The 21,671-nt window shown below is 39.5% G+C and overlaps 1 protein-coding gene and 1 non-coding gene across 3 annotated transcripts in view; one reads left to right on the forward strand and one right to left on the reverse strand.

Annotated features, from left to right (window-relative positions):
- Nucleotides 1-21,671, reverse strand: part of OFD1 (OFD1 centriole and centriolar satellite protein) — a 60,778-nt gene that overhangs the window by 13,024 nt on the left and 26,083 nt on the right. For both annotated transcript variants that reach the window (XM_052663134.1, XM_052663135.1), the window contains 7 exons: nt 18,733-18,839; nt 16,825-16,944; nt 15,077-15,150; nt 13,717-13,808; nt 12,508-12,697; nt 8,038-8,168; nt 7,403-7,514 (listed from right to left, as the gene is read on the reverse strand). In XM_052663134.1, the coding sequence (XP_052519094.1) occupies nt 7,403-7,514; nt 8,038-8,168; nt 12,508-12,697; nt 13,717-13,808; nt 15,077-15,150; nt 16,825-16,944; nt 18,733-18,839 (826 nt within the window). The remainder of the gene's footprint in view (nt 1-7,402; nt 7,515-8,037; nt 8,169-12,507; nt 12,698-13,716; nt 13,809-15,076; nt 15,151-16,824; nt 16,945-18,732; nt 18,840-21,671) is intronic.
- On the forward strand, nt 21,408-21,514 carry LOC128070721 (U6 spliceosomal RNA). The gene has a single exon (XR_008201691.1). It is a non-coding gene; the product is annotated as a U6 spliceosomal RNA (small nuclear RNA).

The following is a 21,671-nucleotide window of genomic DNA, read 5'->3' on the forward strand; positions in this document are numbered from 1 at the left end:
TACTGTAAAAAAGGGACTAGAAACGATAAAGAGGAAGCAAGAGAATCACAAAACTCATTGCTGAGATGAAAACTGAACTAAAGGGAATGAATAATGTAGAAAAACAACCAATTCCCCGGTGATGCGGTGGTTAGGACTCCACACTTTCACTGCTGAGGGTGTGGGTTCAATCCCTGGTCAGGGTACTGAGATCCTGCAAGCCATGCGGCATGGCCAAAACAAAACAAAACCAGTAACGCTGAAGAATGAATAAGTGACCCAGAAGACAATAATGTAAATCATCCATTCAGGACAGCAGACAGAAAGCCAAATGAAAGAAATAAAAGAAACCTAAACAAAAGACCTGAAAGTAGTGAAAGTGAAAGTCGCTCAGTCCTGTCCAACTCTGTGACCGCATGGACTATACAGTTCATGGAATTCTCCAGGCCAGAATACTGGAGAGGGTAACCTTTATCTTCTCCAGGGGATCTTCCCAACCCAGGGATCGAACCCAAGTCTCCCGCATTGTGGGCAGATTCTTCACCAGCTGAGCCACAAGGGAAGCCCAAGAATACTGGAGTGGGTAGCCTATCCCTTCTCCAGCGGATCTTCCTGACCCAGGAATCGAACTGGGGTCTCCTGCATTGCAGGCGGATACTTTACCAATTGATCTAGAGACCTATGGGACAATAAAAAGCATGCCAATCTATACATAATAGGGATTCCAGAAGGGAAAGAAAGAGAAAAGATCAAAAATGTATTTGAAGAAATTACGGCTGAAAACTTCCCAAACCTGAAGATGTAAACAGATATCTGGTGCAGGAAGCAGACAGGGTTCCACATAAGGTAAACTCAAAGAGACCTACACCAAGGCATATTCTAATAAAAAATGGCAAAAGTTAAAGAGAGGATTCTAAAGACAGCAGGAGAAAGAGAGTAGAAAACATAGATTCTGCCCCCCCCCCACTTCCTAGAATATGTTAGAGCCTATATGGCTACCAGTCTAAGGCAAGTAGATAAAGGATAGAGTTAACATACTTGAAAAACAGGGTAACTACAAATCAAAAACATACAACAGATTCACAAAAACCAAAAAGAAGAGAACATAAGTATAATACAAAAGAAAATCATCAAACTACACAAAGAAAAACAAAAAGAAATGGGCAAATATAAAATCAATGGGAAAACAAGCCTTAAAATGGCAATAAATGTATATCTAACAATAATCACTTTAAATGCAAATGGACTGAATGCACCAATCAAAAGACACAGAGTGATTGATGGGATTAAAAAAAAACCAAGAGCTTAGGGCAAAGGAAACAGAATGAAAGTAAGGAGATATAAAAAGATATTTCAACCAAAGGAGAAATGAAAAGAAAGCAGGGCTCACAATACTTTAATGAGACAAAATAGACTTTAACACAAAGGTCATAAAGAAAGATAATGAAGGACACTTTATAATGATAAAAGGATCAATACAAGAAGAAGATTTTACATGTGTTAACCTAAAATATATGCGCCTAACATAGAAGCACCCAAACATGTAAAACAAATACAAACAGATATAAAGAGATAAATTCACAAGAATATGATAACAGTAGGAGACTTTAACACCCCACTCCCATCAATGGACAGATCTTCTATGCAAAATAATAATAAAACAACAGAGATCCTAAATGGTACAATAGAGCAGTTAGACCTAATTGATATTTTCATGACATTATATCCAAGAACAAAAAACCAATACACATTCCTTTCAACTGCACATGGAACAGTCTCTACAACTGACCACATGATGGAGCACAAAACAAGCCTCAACATATGCAACGGTACAGAAATTATCACACATCTTTTCTGACTACAAAGGCATGAAACTAGAAATTAACCACAGAAAAAGAAATGTGGAAAGACTAAACAATATGCTACTGGAAAACCAATGGATCAACAAGGAAACCAAAGTGGAAATTTAAAATACCTTAAGACAAATGACAGTGAAAACAGAACCATACAAAATCTAAGGGACATAGCAAAAGCAGTTCTTAGAAGTTCACAGTAATATAGGCCTTCCTCAAAAAAACAAAAAAATCTCAAATAAACAACGTAATACACCACCTAAAAGAATCAGAAAAAGAACAAACAAAACCTAAAGTCAGCAGAAAGAAGGAATAAAGATAGAAAATAAAGTAGCAATTAAAAAATGGAAAAAGTCAATAAAACCAAGAGCTGGGTCTTTGAAAGAGTAAATAAAGCTGATAAACCTCTGGCCAGGCTCACCAAGAAAAGAGACAGAACCCAAATAAACAAAATAAAAAATTAAAAAAGAGATACAACAGCCAATACCACAGAAATACCAAAAAAAAAACCAAAAAAAAACCCTAAGGAAATACTAAGAACAATTATATGCCAATAAATTTGACAACTTATAAGAAATTGACAATTCTGTAGAAATAAAGAGCTCACCAAAACTGAATCAAGAAGAAATAATTTGAACAGACTGATCACTAGAAGTGAAAGAGAATCTGTAATTAAAACAAACACAAAAAACTCCATACAAACAAAGTACAAGACCAGATGTCTTCAAAAGAACTTATACAGATCCTTCTCAAACTCTTACAAAAACTTGAGGAGGTAGGAACACTCACAAAGATCTTCTATGAAACCACCATCACCCTGATACCAAAACCAGACAAAGATATCACCAAAAAAGAAAATTACAGATCAATATCTTTGATGAATATAGATGAAAAATGCCTCAGCAAACTATTAGCAAACTGAATCCAACAATATGTACAAAAGATCATATACTACAACCCACATGAGATTCATCCCAAGCTCACAAGAATGGTTCAATGTACACAAATCAATGTGAAACACCACATAAACAAAAGACAAAAACCACATGATCATCTCAATAGATGCACAAAAACCATTTAAGAAAACTCAACATCCAGTCAAGACAAAACTCTTACTAAGGTGGGTATAGAGGGAACAAGTCTGAACACAATAACCATTCATGAAAAACGCAAGCCAACGTAAATGGTAAAAAGCCAATGGTAAAAAGCCAAAAGCCTTTCTAGTAAAATTTAGAACAAGACAAGGAAGCCCACTCTAACCTCTTCTATTCAATATAGTACTGAAAGCTCTAGCCACAACAATTAGACAAGAAAAAGAAATAACAGGTATCCAAATTGGAAGGGAAGAGGTAAAATTGCCACTATATGCAGATGACATGAAACTACATATATAGAAAATCCTAAGGACTCTACACAAAAACTACTATTTCTAATAAATGAATTCAGCAAAGTAGCAGGATACAAGATTAACTTTTTTTTACATTAACAATGAAATATTAGAAAGGGAATGTAAAAAAAACAGTACTTTTAAAATTACTTCCCCCTCCAAAAAAATGAAAAATAAACTTGACCGAGGTGAAAGATTTATACATTGAGAACTATAAAATAGGATTCTTTACCAGCTGAGCCACCAGAGACGCCCAAGATACAGGAGTGGGTAGCCTATCCCTTCTCCAGTGGATCTTCCAGACCCAGGAATTGAACTGGTGTCTCCTGCATTGCAGGTGGAATCTTTACCAGCTGAGTTACTAGGGAAGCCCATCAAATATTAATAAAGGAAATTAAAGATGATTCAAAGAAATGGAAAGATATCCCATGCTCTTGGACTGGGACAATACTGTTAAAATGGCAATACTACCCAAAGAAATCTATAGATTTAATGTGATCTCTATCAAATTACCCGTTATATTTCTTCAAAGAACTAGAATAATCAATCCTAAAATTTATATGGAACCATAAAAGACCCAGAATTGCCAAAGTAATCCTGAGGGGAAAAAAAAAACAAGCCAGAAGGCATAACCCTTCCAGACTTCAGACAATATTACAAAGCTACTGTAATCAAAACATCATTGTACTGACACAAAAACAGACATATGCATTAATGGAATAGAATAGAGAGCCCATAAATAAACCCATACATCTACAGTCAATTAATCCTCAACAAAGGAGGCAATAATATACAATGGGAAAAACACAGTCTGTTCAACAAGTGGTGCTGGGAAAGCTGAAGAGCCGCATGTAAATCAGCAAAATCAGAACACACTCTCTCACCATACACAAAAATAAACTCAAAATAGCTTAAAGACTTAAACATAAAACATGATACTATAAAACTCCTAGAAGAGATCATAGGAAAATATTCTCTGACATAAATCACAGCAATGTTTTCTTAGGTCAGTCTCCCAAGGCAATAGAAATAAAAACAAAAATAAACAAATGAGACCTAATCAAACGTACAAGCCTTTGCACAGCAAAAGAAACCATAAACAAAACAAAAAGACAACCTACACAATGGGACAAAATATTTACTAATGATGCTACCAATGAGGGCTTAACTTCCAAAATACATACACTCAATGGCAAAAAAACTAAACAACTCAATTGAAAAATGGGAAAGAGTATGGAGGTTCCTCAGAAAAGTAAAAATAAATTACCATATGATCTAGTGATTCCACTCCTGGGCATATATACAGACAAAACTCTAATCCAAAAAGAAATATGCACCTGTATGTTGACAGCAGCACTATTCACAATAGCTGAGACATGGAAACAACCTAAACCTTCATCAACAGATGAGTGGATAAAGATGTGGTGTGTACACACACACACACACAGGAATATTACCTAGTCATAAAAAAGAACAAAATAATGCCATTTGCAGCAACACGGATGCAACTAGAGAATACCATAAGGTGAAGTAAGTCAGAAAGAGAAAACAAATACCATGTGGTATCACTTCTAGGTGGAATCTAACATATGACACAAATGAGCATATCTATGAAACAGAAACAGACTCTTAGACATTGGGAACAGACTTATGGTTGCCAAGGGGGAGGGAGTTGGGGGAGGGATAGAGTGGGAGGCTGGGGTTAGCAGATATAAGCTACTATGTATGGAAGGGATAAACAACAAAGTTCTACTGTAGAGCACAGAGAACTATATTCAGTATCCTGTGATAAACTGTAATGGAAAACAGTACCAAAAGCAATCTATGTGTGTGTGTGTGTGTGTGTGTGCGTGCATGCGTGTGTATGTGCAAGTGAATCACTTTGCTGTACAGCAGAATCAACACAATAGGGTAAATCAACTATACATCAATTTAAAAAAAATAGTTTGGAAAACCAAAGTTATACCTGATGGCTCAGAGGGTAAAGAATCTGCCTGCAATGCAGGAGACCTGGGTTTGATCCCTGGGTGGGGAAGCTCCCCTGGAGAAGGGAATGGCAACCCACTCCAGTACTCTTGCCTGGAGAATCCCATTGACAGAGGAGCCTGGTGAGCTACAGTCCTTGGGGTTGCACAAGCGTCTGACACAACTGAGAGACTAACACTTTCACAGCAGAAATCAACACAATAGGGTAAATCAACTATACTTCAACAAAAAAAAGTCTGTAAAATCATAGTCAAAACACTAATTATTAATGTTTGAGAGCTAATATGTACCAACTATTGCTTCATATGCCTTCTTTTGTAATGCATGCTATTATTTCACAATCCATTATGCACGACCTTGAAATCCATAAAGCTCTGAGAACTGAAAAGGCATTCACAATGTATTCGGGGACAAAGCCTAACCAGACTTGAACTCATGTGGTTGAAAAACCTGACCTGATCTGATATAACCCCATTTATAATGTTTATTTAATCAGCAGGAACATTCACACACTTGACTTCAAAATAATGAATGTGTCTCATTACAGGATGCCACCCCCGAACTCCCAGGGCTGCAGCAAAATCTACTGCCTACAGCCTGAATGTCAGAGAGGGGAAGAAGGGCGTGTGGTCAGGGCACCACCGTGGGCCCAAAACTCTCACTGCTCCCATGTCATGGACAGGAGACTATAGCTGAATCACCCAATTGCAAAGCACCAAGTCGGTGGGCTGGCCTAATGCAAGGCCACCACATGTGACCGCTCCTCTCCTGCAAGGCCACCTTGATGATGCCAGGGACAGATGCTTGGCAGGTCTGTGCTCATGAAGCTTCCATCATCAATGAACTATTTCTAATGATCTGAGCTCGGGACAGTTTCAGCAGTGGGAAGTTTGGCAAACGCAGAGTTGTGGCGAGAAAATGAGCAACAGGAAACAGCAGAGATGAGTGAAGAGATGGAAATAAAAGTAGGGTGGGGAGAAGGGGCCAAGGGCCCGAGGGGGAAGAAGTGCAAACAGGAACTGAGGAAGGTTCAGAATCATAAAGTCTCATGAACTTCTGTTGGGCTTGAAAGCAGCTCAAGAAAGCATCAAATTCGGCACGTGGTATGGAGGGGCAGATGTCATGCATCCACAGGAAGACACAGTAATAAAATGACAGCAGTGGCCATTTCCCCAAGTGTTTTATGTGCCCCAGGCACTGCACTGGAGCCGACCACAGATCCCCTTCATCCTCCATGGCATTACAAAGAGGGGTATCGAGGCCCAAGGAAGCTAAAAGAAATGTACCCAAAACAAAACAACTAAACTGCAAAACTGGGGTACAAAACCAGTTTTCTGATTTCAGCAGCAGTGCTCTTTCGGCCAGGCCACGCTGCCTCTCCCATTCACATAAACCTCTGTCAGGGAATGTATAAAACCACTCAAGAGTCGACTGGTCTTATCATCAGGATGTGTGAGTGTCAGTCGCTCAGTCACGTCCAACTCTTTGCAACCCCATGGACTGTAGCCCACCAGGCTCCTCCGTCCATGGGATTTCCCAGGCAGGAACACTGGAGTGGGTTGCCATTCCCTTCTCCAGGGGATCTTCCCCACCCAGGGATCAAACCCAGGTCTCCTGCACTGCAGGCAGATTCTTCGCTGTCTGAGCCATCAGACAGCAAATAAAAAAGGAAAGCCTAGGTCCAGGATGAATTTGGGGGCTTCTGTGTCACTATCACACCTATCTGTGGTATGAGGTTCCCCCAAGCATGTGGCACCTGTGAAAACAAGTCACGTTGGCTGACCACCTGGCTGGTATCCCTGAAATGGACAGGGAGCTTGACTTCTGAGATGGCACATTTCTCTATGACTGTTCCCTACGAGGTGCTGTGTGTGCTCAGCTGTGTCCAACTCTGTGGCCCCATGGACTATAGGCCACCAGGGCCCTCTGTCCATGGGATTCTCCAGGCAAGGATACTGGAATGGGTTGCCATGTCCTTCTCCAGGGGATGTTCCCAACCCAAGGATTGAACACATATTTCCCACATCTCCTGCACTGGCAGGAGGGTTCCTTACCACTGAGCCACCTGGGAAACTTTCCCCTACTATGAGAATTACTAAGAATTCAATGAGTAACAATCACATTTTCACAAATGTCAGAAGTTTTACACACACACACACACACACACACACATACAGAAGTTAAAAATGTCTCTAACCTGTCTGAGTTTGTTTTAGTTGCAATTTTAAAATTGAAACCTGCATAGTTAACCTCTTGACAGAAGCATCATATTCTAATACCTGGGCCTTCAGCTGGGCAGAGTGCTCAATCTGCAGAGAATTAGAGAAGAAAAGAAATGAACATAAAAGAAATCACAGCTCACTTCAAAGGGAGCTATTCTCTCTTTGGGCTTATTCTCGTTTGCCCTTTTGCCAATTCTGAGCAGTGTTACACCCTTAATGCACAGGGTCCCTACAAAATGACGAAAGATAAAACAAGTTTCCACCTCTTGTCACATGCAAGTTAGAGCAGCTACTCCAGGACAGACACAAGAGAGATGGCAGTAGTATTTCCAAGTCACAGGGTGAGAATCAAGACTCTGCCATTGTGGGCACCACTAGGACTTGAAAAATTGTGTATTTTCGTGAGTTTGCTTGCCTCTGGATTTTGTGACAATTATGAATATAAAGTTACATGATCACTGGAGAGTTCTCTCAGATGAGAAAGCACACACTTTAGCACCTTGGGGGAGCTCTGATGTTGAAGTAAACCCCATTTATGCTGGAGTGCCAAGTTCACATATCTATGCAGCAGACTGGCCCGACCCCTGGCTGCATAAGGCGCAATACTCACTTCATTTTGAAGCTGTTTTTGTAGAGCTTGCTTGTGAGTTTCAAACTCCTTATGCTCAAATGCAATAGCATTTTCTGCTTTCTGTAATTCTTTCTGAAAAATCAGTAGTTCGGGAGATGGCTGAGCTATGCCTAGGAAAGTAGCACAGAGTGATTGTTATCAACCTGAAATTTTCTCATTGAGCTTTACTTTTAAAAGCAGCTAGAGAAGTTCAAATTTTCTAACAGCTCCATCAAACGAACAATGAGCAATTCTGCCACAGGAATCTGAAAACAATTTAATGCACATAAATGCAAATTTTACTATTCTTGAGTCCTTCTCCATGTAATAGAGTTCTTTCAAATCCTTAAATTAATTTGAAAGCCTGCCTCTCCCCTCTACCAAGCACAGAGGTAGAGAAGGAATGCTCTAGCAAAACCTATCCATGACTACCCTGAGGTCCAATTCAATCTGTGCATCTGTCAGCAGCTCTCAGGGTCCAGGCAGAAAGCAGATGGCATCTCCAATTCAGGTCATCCGAGAAGCCTTCAACGAAGACTGACTTAGGCTGGCCCCTAGCCACAAACGATGGTGTAGTTCCCTAGACTGCTAATGGGGCCAGGCTGTTTGCTACCAGCCCTGGGGCCTGAAAGGCCTGGGAGGGAGGAACTCCCAGAAATGGAGAGAGCGAGCTTAAGTCCTAGCCATGGCAATCAGAGAAGAAAAAGAGATGAAACGAATCAAAATTGGAAAAAATGAAGTAAAACTGTCATGTTTGCAGATAACATGATACTATACAGAGAAAACCCTAAAGATGCTACCAGAAACTAGAGCTCATCAATGAATTTGGTAAAGCTGCAGGATACAAAATCGGTCCACAGAAATCTCTTGGATTTCTATACACTAACAATGAAAGATCAGAAAGAGTAATTAAGGAAACAATCCCATTCACCATTGCAACAAAAAGAATAAAATACCCAGGAATAAATCTACCTGTATGCAGAAAGCTATAATATGCTGATGAAAGAAATCAGACAACACAAAGAGATTTACCATGTTCTTGGACAAGATTCACTACTGTGAAAATGACCAGCAAAGTAATGCTCAAAATTCTCCAAGCCAGGCTTCAACAGTACGTGAACTGTGAGCTTCCAGATGTTCAAGCTGGCTTGAGAAAAGGCAGAGGAACCAGAGATCAAATTGCCAACATCCGCTGGATCATGGAAAAAGCAAGAGAGTTCCAGAAAAACATCTATTTCTGCTTTATTGACTATGCCAAAGCCTTTGACTGTGTGGATCACAACAAACTGTGGAAAATTCTGAAAGAGATGGGAATACCAGACCACCTTACCTGCCTCCTGAGAAATCTGTATGTAGATCAAGAAGCAACAGTTAGAACTGGTCATGGAACAACTGACCAAGTTCCAAATTGGGAAAGGAGTGTATCAAAGCTGTATATTGTCACCCTGCTTATTTAACTTATATGCAGAGTACATCATGCAAAATGCCATGTTGGATTAAACACAAGCTGGAATCAAGATTGCCGGGAGAAATATCAATAACCTCAGATATGCAGACGACACCACCCTTATGGCAGAAAGTGAAGAGGAACTAAAGAGCCTCTTGATGAAGGTGAAAGAGGAGAGTGAAAGAGCTGGCTAAAAGCTCAACATTCAAAAAACTAAGATAATGGCTTCTGGTCCCATCAATTCATGGCAATTAGATGGGGAAACAAAGGAAACAGTGACAGACTGTACTTTCTTGTGCTCCAAAATCACTGCAGATGGTGACTACAGCCATGAAAAGACACTTGCTCCTTGGAAGAAAAGGTATGACAAACTTAGTGTATTAAAAAGCAGAGACATTACTTTGCCAACAAAGGTCTGTCTAGTCAAAGCTATGGTTTTTCCAGTGGTCATGTATGGACATGAGAGTTGGGACCATAAAGAAGGCTGAGTGCCAAAGAATTGATGCTTTTGAACTATGGTGTTGGAGAAGACTTTTGAGAGTCCCTTGGACTGCAAGGAGATCCAACCAGTCAATCCTAAAGGAAATCAATCCTGACTATTCATTGGAAAGACTGATGCTGAAGCTGAAGCTCCAGTACTTTGCCACCTGATGCAAAGAGTCAACTCATTAGAAAACACCCTGATGCTGGGAAAGACTGAAGGCAGGAGGAGAAGGTGATGACAGAGGACGAGATGGTTGGAGAGCATCAACAACTTGTTGGACATGAGTTTGAGCAAGCTCTGGGTGATGGTGAAGGACAGAGGAGCCTGGCGTGCTGCAGTCCATGGGGTCACAAACAGTTAGACATGACTGAGTGACTGAACAACAACCCAAGGCAATCTACAGATACAGTGCAAACCCTATCAAATTACCAATGGCATTTTCCACAGAATTAGAACAAACAATTTCACTGTTTGTATGGAGACACAAAAGACCTCGAATAGCCAAAGCAGTCTTGAGAAAGAAGAATGAAGCTGGAGGAATCAGGGTCCCTGACTTTAGACTATACTACAAAGCTACAGTAATCAAGACAGTATGGTACTGGCACAAAAACAGAAATATAGATCAATGGGACAGAACAGAAAGCCCAGAAATAAACCCATGCACCTATGGTCAATTAATCTATGACAAAGAAGGCAAGAATATACAATGTTGAAAAGACAGTCTTTTCAAGTGGTGCTGGGAAAACTGGACAGCTACATGCAAAAGACTGAAATTAGAACATTCTCTAACACAATATACAAAAATAAACCCCAAACGGATTAAAGGGCCTAAATGTAAGCCCATGCATATATGCTCAGTCATGTCCAACTCTTTGCAACCCCATGGACTGTAACCTGCCAGGATCCTCTGTCCAAGGGATTCTCCAGGCAAGAGTACCAGAGTGGATTTCCATGCCCTCCTACAGGTGATCTTCTCGACCCAGGGATCAAACCCAGGTCTCCTACTTTATGGGCGATTCATTACCACTGAGCCACTGGGTAAGCTCAAATATTATAAAACACTTAGAGGAAAACACAGGCAGAACACTGATACAAATTGCAGCAATATCTTTTTGGATCCACCTCCTAGAGTAATAAAAATAAAAATAAACAAATGGGACCTAATAAAACTTCAAAGCTTTTGCACAGCAAAGGAAACCATACACAAAATGAAAAGACCACCCAACAGAATGGGAGAAAACACTTACAAATGAAGTAACCAACAAGGGATTAATCTCCAAAATATACAAACAGGTCATGCAGTTCAAATAACCCAATCAAAAAGTGGGCAAAAGATTTAAATAGACATTTCTCCAAAAAAGACATACAGATGGTCAAAAAGCACATGAAAAGATGCTCAACATGACTAATTATTAGAGAAATGCAAATCAAAACTACAATCAGATACAACCTCACACCAATCAGAATGGCCCTCATCAAAAAATGCTGGAAAGGGCATGGAGAAAGGGGAATCCTCCTTCACTGATGGTGGAAATGTAAACTGGTACAACCACTATGGAGAACAGTATGGAGGTTTCTCAAAAAAATAAAAACGGAACTACCATGTAATCCAGCAATCCCACTGCTAGGCACATATCTGGAGAAAACCATAATCTGAAAAGATACACATACCCCAATGATCACTGCAGTGCTATTTACAACAGTCAAGACATAGAAGCAACCAAATGTCCCATGGACAAATGAATGGATAAAGAAGATATGGTACATATACACAATGGAATACTGCTCAGCCACAAAAAAGAAATAATGCCATTTGCAGCAACAAGTATGCAACTAGAGAACACCATACTAAGTGAGGCCAAGTCACAGAAAAAGACAAATATCTTACAATATCACTTATATGTGGAATCTAAAAAGTCATACAAATGAACTTATTTACAAAACACAACAGACTATACAGACTTTGAAAACAAGTTTATGGTTAGCATAGGGGAAAGGCAGGGGGAAGGATAAAATTAGGAGTTTTGGGTTAACAGACCCACACTACCATATATGAAATAGATAATAAGGACCTATTGTATAGCACAGGGAACTTGACTCAATAACCTGTAATGACCTACATGGGAAAAGAAGCTGAGAAAGGATGGATATGTGTATATGTATAACAGAATCCCTTTGCTCTACGCCTGAAACACAACACTGTAAATCAACTACTCTAAAATAAAAATTAAATTTAAAAATGTTTATTCTTACAGACACTATGAATTATGGAATAGCAAGTAAAAAAGAAGGCATTTCAATCTGGAATTTTAATTTTATAAAACCTTCCCAACGGAAGCCTCCCCTAGAGCAGTTTCCTGGGACTTCCCTGGTGGTCCAGTAGTTAGGGCTCTGCACTTTCACTGCAGGGGGCACAGGTTTGAGCCTGGTTAGGGAACTAAGATCCCACATTCTCACAGTGTAGCCAAAAAGAAAAAAAAAGCAATTTCCTATTATGAACCTAACATGAATAACAAATCATTTTTAAAAAAAGACTTACGGTTTAGGAGATGCATGTTTTCACTTTTCATGTCTTCCACTTGTTGTTTAAGTAGTTTATTTTTTGCCTGAAGCTCCAGTTTTCCTTCTTTCAGTAGAGAATAGTCACTCATCTCTTTAACCTTCTCGCTTAGCATGTGGTTTTGCTTTGTTAATGCTGAACACTGAGCTCTGACAGACTCCAATTCAAGCTGGAATTGGAAAAGGAAAACTTGTATTTGAACAGAGACTTTACAGGACTGAGTAGGTAACTGCTGACAGTCTGCTCTCAGCTTTGTGGCATAATTTAATTATGGTCAACTCACTGGTCAGTTTCTCTGTAACAAGACGACTCTAACTACAACAACTTCTGTCTTGGAGCTGGGGCAAGTTCATACAACTCAATTTATGCAGAACCCTGTCCTACATAGCAAGTCCTTCAGATTCTCACCCAACTTTCCATATGCAACTAAGGACCCAAAAGCCATCACAGATTTAATAATGTGTCTGTTTTTTAATATGAAAAGGTGAGATAGATACTACTAAGGTGCTGGGAGGTGCTCCCCTTCCCTCAGTCTGATATATCTCATTTGAAGACAGGAGCCTATAAAGTTCTCAAGTAATTCATCACAGTTGCAAAAACAAATCTTATATGCAGAATATATTTTAAGTATCTGAAGGTCCAGTTCTGGACTTTGGATAGCAAGCACAGAAACGAACAGAAAAAAAGTAACAGTATCATGTGAAAAATGCCTCTCATTTTGCTTTAATCTGTGAGATCCTGATGTAGTGTTAGGAACTTTTACCTGGTGCTGAGGGGAAGGGAAAAGAAGCTGAGTAGATACTAGTACATGCCAGCCACCTGCTATGGAAAGGCAAAGAAACCAGCTGAAGTCCCTCAACAAACCATGGGATGCAGGCAATATTCCAGAGCTTACAGATAAGGGATCTGAGGTCACAGATCTTGCCCACAGGCACACAAACAGTGAGGGAGATAGGATTCAAGGACGACTCTGGGCCCCAAAGGACATGCTCTTTCTATGCTTCTCTAGGAGATAAAGATCGAAATGAACAACTACTGAATTAAGTTCAGCCATCACCCTCTGAATCATATAATAAACAGTCTAAACATACAAAGAGGATCTCTTGAGATAAATTATGTGTGACTTAAGTTAAAATTTCCTGTGTTGTCTAACATCTATTTAAAAAAATCAATATGATTAACAATTACCTCGAGTTCTTTCACACGGTTTATAGAACGATCAATTTCTTCCTTTTTACAATTAAGAGCTGCAAGTTCCTCTTGCAAATGTATAGTTTTCTCTGAAAGACAGAGCCAAGCAACTAAATATCATAAAGGTTTCTCAGTGAATACAAGTCATTTAATCATTTATAGCCAGTATGTCAGACCTAATGGCCATTATTTCATCATCTAAAATAGCAGAGGGGATTCCCTGGTGGCCCAGTTGTTAATATTCCATGCTTTCACTGCCCAGAGTGCAGGTTCGATCATTGATCAGGAAATTAAGATCTCATAAGCCCTGTGGCATGCCCCTCCGCAAAGATATGAAACAGCAGATATTGGGTCAAAAAAAATTAGCAGGCAAGTAAATCCTGTTACTCAATAGGTGATGTGAAGTCAGTTGTAACGGTCATATATGTGGTGAACTTCCTGCTACACACAAGCCACCAGAGTTACACCACCCATGTGGAACGCGGGGCCCTCATGCCAACAGCTCTGAATTTCCTTAAAGACAAAGACTGCTCTGGTAAGATTTTATAGTTATTATTTTGTCATTACCACTTCATCTAACATAAGGCTATATAGATGTATCATCAAAAAGTCACATGCTAACTACATGGCAATACCAATTCCTACAGAAGTATTAATATTAGTCTGAGCATGACAGGTGCAAAGGAGCAGCCAAACACACCTGGTGACCTTCTGAAAAGGACCAAGTACCCAGCCCTGGTTGACTCCTTACAATCCATTTGAAATATCCACCCAAAACTCGTCACAGGATAGTTCTTAGAAATACACTGCAATGTAAAATATCTGAAAGATCAATTACCTAACTTTCCTCATCTTGCGGTAATATATACAAGAGTTTAGGAGGCTATATGTGAAAATAAAATAGCATGAAGCATAAATATGTGTTAGAAGTTAAGAAAAATAAGAAACCAGGTCATGAGGTACAGAGAAGTTAAAATAAAATTTCCCCTAAGTAAAAAATAACACCTCTCATGGTTTATAGTAGTATTAACCAACAGCAGTAAGTTGCTGCCACCTTCTTAACATCAGAGATTTATTCATCAAGATATACTGAAATACAGTTGAATAAAATTCTACCAATAAATCACTGATCTTTGTGAATATACAAAAAGTTAAACAAGAAGGTTTGCAAAAACATTGAAAGACGGTGATTATTTTTTTCACTCTGTAAAATTAAAAGGACAAAAACTGTCAGTTAATAGTAACAATGAAGTGGAAGGTACATATTTTTTGGATTAAAGAACAGACCCAACTTAAGAAGCTGATAACCTGTGTCGAAACTGAAAAATACAGCTTCCTGCCCTGCCCCCCAAATCACCTTTATTTTTCCTTTCATCTTCGATCAGTCTGTTGGTTCTAGTGATATAATCCTCCTTCAGTTCAAGTTGATACCTGAGAATCAGAAGGATGGAAAATGAGTTTCGGTCACTTCCCTAGACAGACTGCTATCAATGATGAGCTTATCTTACGGCATCAGGGCACTGAAGGGTACTAAATAGGACAACACATGAACTTCAGGAGCACTCAGTGCTAAGGCCAGGGGTCCAAACTCTGGCTATAAAAAGTCCACTAAAGTCTTGCTGCAGTTCTATAAACTGGGTCCCAAAACTCAAGCACAAAATGAAGGGTCATGTTACTGAGGCTATAGAGGGCACTGTTTCTCAGCTGGTATCCAGTGACACAAAAAGAGTAAATTTACTTGCTTTATACTGTATACAGCAGACTCTAAATCCCAAAGGATAACAAGTCAGTCACTTCCAGTCCACCTGTCCCACCTTCCCACCTTCAAGCAGGATAAGACCTTTCGCCCTAAGGAACTGAACAGTAGTACCACAAGCCACTGTCAACAGCAAATATATTTGGACTGGTGATACCAGAGTCACATTTTCATGGAATTTTACCATCTCCACCAGCTGTTAGCAGCTGCCTTTCTGGTTCAAAGATTAGAGAGAAGAAAGAAGTGCTCCTAGTACTCCTGTGGCGAATATCCTCAGAACCTCAACACCTGCCAAAGTCATATGAGGACACCCACGGACAGACAAAGATACCTGACAGTCCACTCCATAGATATATCAAGCTAACATACACACTTTTATTCCCTTATTCCTAAAACTTTAACAACTATAGATTCTTTATAGGGCTTATCTCTAAAATATGTAGAGAAATCCATAAAATATGTGGATAAAAATCTACCACATCAAAACTGATCCACAGAAAACTGCTATATTTTTTATTAGAATTATTTTAAAGAATAACCTCAAAAAACCTTTGAAGGTACTATATCATGGACTATGAATGACAAATTATGGACAAAGCAGTAGAGAGAGGCCAATGATGAAGAAACGTCGAGAGCTGCTGTGTTAAGTCATCACTTCACTATGAATTCATTACACCAATAAACATTAAGCGAACACTTACTTTGTGCCAGACATTACACTGAACACTGGAGAGAAAACTTACCACATATGCACTTAATGCCTCTGCACTAAGATACTATCCACTAGAACACAACAAAACTCAGACTAGAGGAAGGCCATGGTACCATAGCTGTACATATCTTCCTTTCCCTCTATCATTTCTTGCTTTATACAGTTAATTCTAGTTTGTTCCTTTTGATTCTGGCTTTGCAGAATCTTGAAGGAATACAGATCAACAAATACTATAACGAATCAACAGAATAATTTACAGATCATTAGATATTCCATCTGAATAGCAGTATAAGTGGGGTAGAGGAAAACATAAAAAGTGACTATAATCCCCATTTGATAGCTTCTCAGCAAGGTACAAGGTGCCCTAAGAAATTCAAGCAAATCATAGGCCCTCAGTAAACACTCCAGGAGTGACTCTTATCAAGCAGAGGATGCTATTTTCTGTACTGTATCTTTTTAAAACCATCCTAACTCGAGTGCTCACAGGAAAAGCTTGACTGTCAATGAACATGTGTATTCTTTTTAAACACTGGATTTTGCCATAAAATACTAGTCTTATCTACTTTATTAGTGTTGCTGTGTTTCCATCAACTTAGTTCAAACATGATACTTTTTTTTTAAGATGCCAAACAATTACTTTAGAAGTTCGTTCTTAAGCTTTTGGTCATAGGTCTCCTCAATACTCTTGATATTCAACTCCCGCCTCCGCAGTCCATCAGTCACGCTTTTATTTTTTTCTTCTTGCAGCCTCTGGGCCCTGAAATTAGCAAAAACAGATAAGGCAAAATTGAAAAATATTAATATTGGGGAAAAGACACCATATGTTTTTAGCCCCACAGACTCAAACTGTTCTGTGACTGTTATGGCTAGGGAGTAAAAACAAAGGGCCAGAAGTGTCCCACTATTTTAGGAGCATGATGATGGATCTGAACTACAGATAGAACTCAATAGTTCTCTGGCTGGGGTGAGTGAGAAAATGCCAAAACCAAAGTGGTGTCTCACAGGAGATGGTTCACACTTAAAAAAAAAATGGTCACAAGTGGTTAAGTGGCCATAATGAATTCAGGGGTAAAAGATTAATGTTTTAAGTTACAAAGCTACACACAAACTTCAGTTAGCATACTCAAGTGCTTGTTTCTTTTATAATACTGTTTCTAACTGACTAGCCCAGAGCTATTAAAGACATAAAATTTGTTCTGGCCTTTTGTAATCTATTAGTTCAATATCAGTGAACTAAATCAATACTGAAGAGAAAATACTGAAAAGAGAGCAACAGATAGATGGGTCAATAGAACATCCCAACACCGAAAAAAGGAATGGTCTTAATAATGAAACCTCAAGTCTAGCACAAAATCAATTCCAAGCCGGGGAACTGGGTTCACAGGGACTCAGATCAAGCTAAAAACAGAAGTACTAGGCAACAGAGACTATTCCAAGCAAAGGATAAAACGTCTCTGTGTTAGCGCCCTCTGCTGGTTAATCTGTAAAGCAAAGGAGCAGAATTAAGTTTATATGATATGTTTCCCTGATGGCTCAGATGGTAAACAATCTGCCTGTGATGCAGGAGACCTGGATTCGATCTCTGGTTGGGAAGATCCCTTGGAGAAGGAAACAGAAACTCCCTCTAGTATCCTTGCCTGGAGAATTCCATGGACAGAGGAGCCCGGTGGGCTACAGTCCATGGGGTCACAAAGAGTCGGACACGACTGATGACTTAACATGTTCACTTTCAGTATGCTTAGAAAGGAGGAGGAGGGAAAATGGAGGTAAATAAGTGATTACATAATCATTAACTATCAATGCCCAAATTGGTTTCCTTTTCTCGCTTATGGTCAATTTACCTCCAGTACTGCCAAAAAGAGTAAGGTTGGCAGAGACAAGAAATCAAATGAACCTAGCCTACATAAATGAGAAAACAACATTCATGAAAATGAAGACAAATCTTTTAAGGAAAGAAGATTCCTGGAGTATCTGTGAGTACCGATTAATGGCAGATAAATGGGAAAGAAGGCTTATTCTATAAACTATACAATGCTGAGCTTGCTATGTATCCTAGGTAAGATGTGAAGAACGAAAGACTGGTGAACGTTTAGAAAAAAGCAACACATGCACTACAAGCAACAATTTCTCCCAATACAGGTCAACTCAGAGCCACCGTGTTGCCCTTTTTTGCCAGCAGAGCAGTCAATCTGGCAGGTCTGGCTGTCTGCAATTCAGTTACTACATGCACATGAAACTGTTAGATCTGAATGGTTGACATAAATGGGAAACGTATGATCTCTTAAAGCATTATTTGCTTCTCCAAATTATTTGTCTGGTCCCACTGTAGCCTGATGATGCCATTTCCTTCCGCTTTCATCCCAGTGTCTAATATTTCAAAAAAAATACTCATCCTCATTTCTCCTGAAGTGTGCCTTTGAAGCTAGGTGATATCACCTTTACAAACAAGAACTCTATTCTGTAGTATTAGAATATGTAGACATATTTAGTAGTTCTTTTTCATCTCGTTCATTCTGAAAGTCCAAAATGGACACATATTACTTACAATTCAAAGGCTTCAATTCTTTGCTTCAGCTCGGCTTCTCTGCCTCTTAGCAAATCTATGTCTTTTAGTAGCAGCTGCCTTTGAGCATAGATTTCTTTTGTTTCATTCTGTAGAAGAAAGCATTAATTTTTACCAAGCAAGCTAAAGAAGACAAAGGAGATTTGAACTAATACATTGCTTCCTAAATTCTAGAAAACAAAGGATGGACATTTAGAAGAACAACTTTCAAGAGGTTCCAATGCAAGGTGTATGTTTTGCCTTTTTATCCTCACAAAAATTTATTCCCCTCCTCCCTCAAGAACTGTTAAGTTAGATTACCCTGTATTTCCAGCATCCCTTGTATATAATTACTTTGTTACATCATTAACATCTCTCAGACACTTAAAAAACTTCGTCAAGTTCTACAGCAAGAAAAAAATGAAACAAAATGTTCATTCAGCAATAAAAACTTAAAAGATGATGGCCTGAATGAATGGCCACACTTCCATGTATGTGTTCCCTGAACACCTATCATGTGTTCAAGGCCACATTGGGTGCTGGGTACACAAAGATGGACAGATACAGGTCAGTCCCCACCTTAAAAAAAAACAACTCAGTTTATTCAAGGAGAGACAGACAAACCAAGAGTTACACTACAGCATGATGATTTCACAAAGTACATCAAGACTCCAAGGAACAAGCAATGCCTAGAAGAGTCCATCAGCGGGTGGGTCAAGATAGGCATCACGAGGACCTGGCATTCCAGCTGGATTTTGAAGGACTGGATGGTTTTATCAGGCCAAGAAGGGGAGGGGTATTTCAGGTAGTGGAATAAAGGCATGGTACTCTTTACAAACAACAACCGTCTCAAGAGCCTTCAGAGATCAGCTGAATAAACCAGGGTTCCAGTCTGTGAACTGGTTGATCTAGTCAGTCGTCTTTTTTTTTTTTTAAATGTTATTGAAGTGTAGTTGATTTACAATGCTATGTTACTTTCTGCTGTACCGTAGTAACTCAGTTATACAAATATATCTTTTTTATATTCTTTTCCATTATGGTTTATCACAGGATACTGAATATGGTTCCCTGTCCCATGCTGTAGGACCTTGTCCTTTATCCATCCTATATATAATAGTTAGCATCTGCTAATCCCAAACTCCCAATCCATCCCTCCTCCACATCCTTCCCCCATGGCAACAACAAGTCTCTCTGTGTCTCTGAGTTTCACAGATATGTCCATTTGTCTCATATTTAAGATTCCTCACTTAAGTGATATCATATGGTATATTTGTCTTTCTGAATTTGGACAACTCAGCAGTGGCCACAGGATTGGAAAAGATCTGTTTTCATTCCAATCCCAAAGAAAGGCAATGCCAAAGAATGCTCAAACTACCACACAATTGCACTCCTCTCACACACTACTAAAGTAATGCTCAAAATTTTCCAAGCCAGGCTTCAACAATATGTGAACCATGAACTTCCAGATGTTCAAGCTGGTTTTAGAAAAGGCACAGGAACCAGAGATCAAATTGCCAACATCCATCTAGATCACTGAAAAAGCAAGAGAGTTCCAAAAAAACAGCTACTTCTGCTTATTGATTACGCCAAAGCCTTTGTGTGGATCACAACAAACTGTGGAAAAGTCTGAAAGAGATGGGAATACCAGACCACCTGACTTGCCTCTTGAGATATCTGTATGCAGGTCAAGAAGCAACAGTTAGAACTGGACATGGAACAACAGACTGGTTCCAAATAGGAAGAGGAGTACGTCAAGGCTGTATATTGTCACCCTGCTTATTTAACTTCTATGCAGAGTACATCATGAGAAACGCTGGACTGGAAGAAACACAAGCTGGAATCAAGACTGCCGGGAGAAATATCAATAACCTCAGATATGCAGATGACAATACTCTTATGGCAGAAAGTGAAAAGGAACTAAAGAGCCTCTTGATGAAAGTGAAAGAGGAAAGTGAAAAAGTTGGCTTAAAGCTCAACATTCAGAAAACGAAGATCATGGCATCCAGTCCCATCACTTCATGGGAAATAGATGGGGAAACTATGGAAAGAGTGAGAGACTTTATTTTTTTGGGCTCCAAAATCACTGCAGATGGTGATTGCAACCATGAAATTAAAAGACACTTACTCCTTGGAAGAAAAGTTATGACCAACCTAGACAGCATATTAAGAAGCAGAGACATTACTTTGCCAAGAAAGGTCCATCTAGTCAAAAACTATAGTTTCTCCAGTAGTCATGTATGGACCAAAGAATTGACATCTTTGGACTGTGGTGTTGAAGAAGACTTTTGAGAGTCCCTTGGACTGCAAGGAGATCCAACCAGTCCATCCTAAAGGAAATCAGTCCTGAATATTCATTGGAAGGACTGATGCTGAAGCTGAAACTCCAATACTTTGGCCACCTGATGTGAAGAACTGACTCACTAGAAAAGACCCTGATTCTGGGCAAGATTGAAGGCAGGAAGAGAAGGGGACGACAGAGGATGAGATGGCTGGATGGCATCACCAACTCGATGGACTTGAGTTTGAGTGAACTCTGGGAGTTGGTGATGAACAGTGAGGCCTGGCATGCTGCAGCCCATGGGGTTATAAAGAGTCAGACACGACTGAGTGTCTGAACTGAACTGAATGGTCTATTTGTCCTTCTGACTTTGCCACCTGTCTTCAAGATGACACTGTTAGTGCTCGCTTTGGCAGCACATATACTAAAGGTAGAATGACACAGAGAAGATTAGCATGGCCCCTGCACAAAGATGACAGGCAAATTCGTGCAGTGGTCCATATTCTTCCTAGAACAGTGCTTTGCCATTATTAATGAACTGTGAGAAGAAGCTCAAGGCAGTGTTCCTCACCAGTAACTCCAGGTGAGGTAAGTTGAAGATGACTGAAGAAAAGGCTGGCTGTTGGTTAAGAAAATAACTAAAACCATCAGTTACTGGTTTCAG

Source organism: Budorcas taxicolor, chromosome X (assembly GCF_023091745.1).
Source record: "Budorcas taxicolor isolate Tak-1 chromosome X, Takin1.1, whole genome shotgun sequence".
Lineage (NCBI taxonomy): Eukaryota > Metazoa > Chordata > Mammalia > Artiodactyla > Bovidae > Budorcas > Budorcas taxicolor.